We start from the raw sequence: 4,866 nt of genomic DNA, 5'->3' as shown, positions 1-4,866 counted from the left end.
TATTATATAAAATTAACAAATATTACTTATATATAATATAAAATAATCTCATTAAATTCACATTACACTTAAAAACCTTTCTATAATTATTACTTTGCTATTATTTGGGGCCTAGTTTATAATAACAAGTTGTGAAAAGTTTCGAGGTATAATTTGCAAATTATTAACTCACTATAATCTATATTTTTTAAAATCAAAAACTCATATTTTTTTAAGCATAATTTGTCTCATTATTAACTCAGCACCAAATAGATTTTTTAAATCCAAAACTTATCTTAAACCACCAAGATACAAATTTGACCCCAAAAAAATAAAAACAATTCACCAAATTTCAATTAAAACCACCAAACCATACCATGGTTAAACAACGCCCTTTTTCCAATATAACCACTGCACCCATGAAATAAATGCGTTCTTACTAATAATTAGATCCACTTAAATTTTACTTATTCCAAACAAAACTTAACCTAACCGACAAAATTTAATAATGAGAATTGCCCTAGTATATTGCAATTGTAACCTAACGAACAAAATTTAACAATGAGAATTGCCCCTTTATATTGCAATTGAAATTATAGAAGAAGACAAGTTAATTGCACTGAACCCATGTGAGATTGGCGGGCCTCTGATGGAGCAACATGTGGTGCGATTCTCCTGTGGTCTGGTACAATAATGAGGATGCCTAAAACCTACTGAGGCACAACAGTTGCAATCAAGGTATGCATAAACCAATGTTTGAGGCTTTATTCAATGCTAAAAAGCAATTGTTTCCTCTCAGTTCTAAGGGTATTCTGGGAACAGGTAGTTTGGATAGTTTGGATACTCAGTTGTGGAAGTTTAATAACTACCCACATGAAAACTGAACTGAAATTGCCCCGTAAGTGTTAGAGATACATTGAAATCTGATTGAAAATAGAAATATAGATAGAATGGAAGGCACTGCAATGGATGGAACTATGCTGTCTGGTGGTCCTTCTTCCTTTGATGCTCTGCAACTTCATCATATTTCTCGTCAGCATCCTATTATGGTAGGTCCTATATCGATTGCTCAACCCCATGTGACTTTGAGCCAGGAGGCTAATGGGCAGCAGCACTGCCTAGCCCTCGGAAACCCTAGAAACGTTAAGGCGAAGCCCCCTTTGAGCGACGAGGACGAGCGCAGTGAGGATGGAACAGAGGCCCATATGGGCAAGAAGGGTTCCTCCCTGTGGCACCGAATGAAATGGACAGATGACATTGTTAGGCTTTTGATTTCTGTGGTTTCATATGTGGGTGAGGATGCTGACTGTACTAATGATGGGAATAAGAGGAAAGCTGGGATTTTGTAGAAGAAGGGCAAGTGGAAGTCTTTGTCAAGATTCATGATGGAAAAGGGCTATAGTGTTTCTCCACAGCAATGTGAAGATAAGTTCAATGACCTTAATAAGAGGTACAAGAGACTGAGTGATGTCCATGGAAGGGGCAGTGCTTGTGATGTAGTTGAGAATCCTAGCATTCATGATGGCATGGATCTGTCCCCAAGATGAAGGAGGGCGTCAGGAAGATACTGAGCTCTAAGCATCTTTTTTACAGGGAGATGTGAGCATATCACAATGGTGGCAGGATGCATGCAGAATCTAAGCATAGTGTGATGCTGGCGTGGGCAAATATGAGAAGCGGAGAGAGGAATGAAGCGATTAGGCCGATATCTGAGGAGATGGATGATGAGGAGAATGCAGATGAAGACACGGAGGATGAAGAGGAGGATGAGGAGAGTGATGAAAATGAGGGGGGTTTCGAGATTGAGGGTGAGGTCAGAGAATTCATGAAAAAACTGAGGATGGTTCAGGGGATGTATGGAGGGACACAGGAAGGCGAAATATTGAATGCCCCATACAATTTCAATCAGGAGATAATGAGTGTTTTGCAAGAGGGTACCAGGACAGAAGGGCAGAAACGACAGTGGATGAGAAATCGGACCTTGCAATTGGCAGAGCAGAAACTGGGTATTCAAGCTAGGGCACTTGAATTGGAGCAACAATGTTTAAAGTGGAAGAGGCTTAAGAGTTAGAAGGACAGAGAATTCGAGAGGTTTAAGTTGGAGAATGAAAGAATGAAACTTGAGACTGAGCAATTAAAACTTCAATTGAAGAAGAAAGAACTAGGGTTTGAATTGAAAAGGTCAGAGGCATCTATTTCCTCTCTGTCTGCCCTTCACATGGACCAAATGCACAGAAGGGAGCAACATGATATACACAGTGAAGAGCGGCTTCAGTGATTTGGAATTGTACAAGCATGAAATGCAGCTTGTCACGAACCTTCATAGAGTTGCAAGACATGGTGAGCACTTCTTTGGTTACTGACTATTTGCAGGTATGCTTAAAACATACAAAAGCACATAATTCTTCAATGGACTTTGTAAAACACTATATCTGATGCTTGATTCTGTAAAAAAGGCCTTTTGCGATTCACTTAAGCTTTAGATAACCTAAAGAACCTCGAGCCTGCTGGTTACGGGGATAAACATTCATGAACCTTGTGGATGGAGAAACTTTGTTTTCTGCAGAGAGCTGTAATCTAAGCTTGGAAGGACAATCCTTTAAGATTTTGCTCCTCTTTAAATATCTAGTGGATAACTGATGTAAATGCATTTTTGTAGAATATCTGCATCATTCTTTTTTATTATGATGAGAAGTGACCTATCTCAAATTGCTCTGGGATAAACTTGCAAGATTGTGAATAAGATTGCAGTGCACACATTGGTCTCCAACTTGCCAACTTCTTGTAACATTTTTGTCAATGACTGATTCAGATCATCTACATTAAGCGTTCTTTTTCTGATAATTACCTGATTAAGAATCATAGAATGTGGTCTGTGGAATTTTGACTGAATATTATATTTACTCTGATTTTTCTATTTGGCTCCCAAAAGTAGAAGATTTATAATTGTCATTTTGGCTGTCACTGTATATGTGTATGTATTTCGTGTGACCTATTATGGATGAGACATTTTCCTGTGCCCTTGCCTTGAAGTTTAGTTTGTTCTATCTATTACGATACAAAGTCGCTGGCTGGGTGTAGTCTTGGTTTTATATGTTTTTTGGATATGGTGAGTATGATTGGAGTTGTGCAAAGCTAATCGACTAGCTGAATCTTGTAATGATGTAGCTAAAACATAACGTGTCGTGTATAGAGCATATCATCTTTCTGTAGGATGGTCTGGCTTTGTAGGGCATGAGAATGCCTTCACCACTTATCACTATATTGTGTTTTATGAAGAAGAGAGCATATGCTTTTGGAAAATCTTAGGAAATGCTATTGAATCTTTACAGATATCTGAAATGGAAATGTAAAGAACCCATTCTAAATGGTTGCTCTAAGTAGAGCATTTACAAACCCAATCAGGTATATGCTATGTAACATGACATGCGCCCCCACCATCATGAATTCTTTGTGCTGGATATGACACCACTATGACACATGCCGGACATGAGTTTGACTCGTGTCCTGGGAGCATGACACAAGTCAAACTCGTGTTGGGCACATGCCAATTTCATGTCCCGATTTCATGACACTTGTCCCTCGAAAAAATCCCAAAATCCCTTTGCATGCTCAACAACTTGCTGTTGGCCTGATTTTCCACACATTCATTCACTTTTTTGGAGCTGTGGGAGCATTTGAATAGCAAGCAAGGGAGAGAAATGAGTTTTGGAAGAGGTTCGAAGTGCAGGTAAGTTGATTTGGCAATCTTCTGAAGTGTGTCAATTTGGTGAAGGAAATCAGCACTTGATCAACCAGATAAAGCTGACCAATGCTACTACAGAATGGCTACTATAGTGAAACACTGTTTACAAATAAATCATGAAAGCAGTAAATGACAGCCAACCGTGCAACACAAGTGTCTTTGAAGACAAAAATAATCCATATTTAGAAATCCTATTTTAAATTTGAATATTTCTAATCAGCAAACTGGCTTCTTTGTTTTGTGGGTTGTATTTAATATGGTGCCTGAAGGATACTCTTAAATAGCCAACTGAATGAAGTTCCTGATATTATATAGATATAAAATTGTAGGTTTCAAAGACAGAAATCTAATGCAATATAATTAAAATAATGTTGGAATGGTAGATATGTAGGAGGAGAGAGCAGTGGTGGTAGTGATGCTGATTTTGATGTTGATGAGCTATGAGATTCTTCCATGTTGATCTACGGTTCTAGTATCTACCCTGTTTTGTATTTGCCATTGGCATTCCCACTTATAGTAGCAGTGACTCAATGATTCAGTGTCTATGTAGTACATTTTGATTTTGATGACTTAATGAGAAAACTGCAGTTTATGGTTTTAATTTCTTGAATGTTTGTCAATTTATCACCATTGATGTAGTAGTAAGTACTAGTTGTATAATTGATGATTGTAAGCTATGTCACAGGGTTCGGCGAACCTGAAGCTTCAGGTTCGAAATTCGGCGAACCTGTAAATTTTTTTTGAAGTTCATTCAGGTTCGCCGACCCTGAAAGCCGAACCTCAAGTCGAACTCGAACCTCATCGAATTTCGTCGAACCTAATCGAACCTCAACGAACCTAATCGAACCTAATCGCGAACTTAAACAAATTTTTTGAAGTTCGACGGTTTTCTTGGCTGAGTGTGGTACACGAGCTTGGTTTTGTGAAGGCAACTATCACAACATAATGCTACAGGAAACAACATAAAACTCATAAATAAAAGTGCAATTGCACACCGAATAATTGTACTGCTTGAATCTAAAAACTCCATTGATTTGTTGTTCACCCCAAAAAAGGAAAACGGGTAAACTCACTATGCAGAGAAGAAGTGTGGGATGAACTCACTATGCAGGGTGGCTTTTATAGATAAGGGACACTGATTA

The 4,866-nt window shown here is 38.3% G+C and overlaps 1 protein-coding gene across 1 annotated transcript; it reads left to right on the top strand.

Annotated features, from left to right (window-relative positions):
• The first annotated feature begins 1,364 nt into the window (after positions 1-1,364).
• Positions 1,365-2,050, top strand: LOC149165630 (uncharacterized). Its single transcript, XM_089429886.1, has 2 exons — positions 1,365-1,429; positions 1,603-2,050. Exons 1-2 carry the CDS (start codon positions 1,365-1,367, stop codon positions 2,048-2,050), a joined length of 513 nt encoding a protein of 170 aa, XP_089286012.1.
• Positions 2,051-4,866: the final 2,816 nt, after the last annotated feature.

Source organism: Pinus tabuliformis, chromosome 5_1 (assembly GCF_031772625.1).
Source record: "Pinus tabuliformis cultivar Carrire ecotype Pingquan chromosome 5_1, CPIR1, whole genome shotgun sequence".
Classification (NCBI taxonomy): Eukaryota; Viridiplantae; Streptophyta; class Pinopsida; order Pinales; family Pinaceae; genus Pinus; species Pinus tabuliformis.
This window is presented reverse-complemented; position numbering and strand designations above follow the sequence as displayed.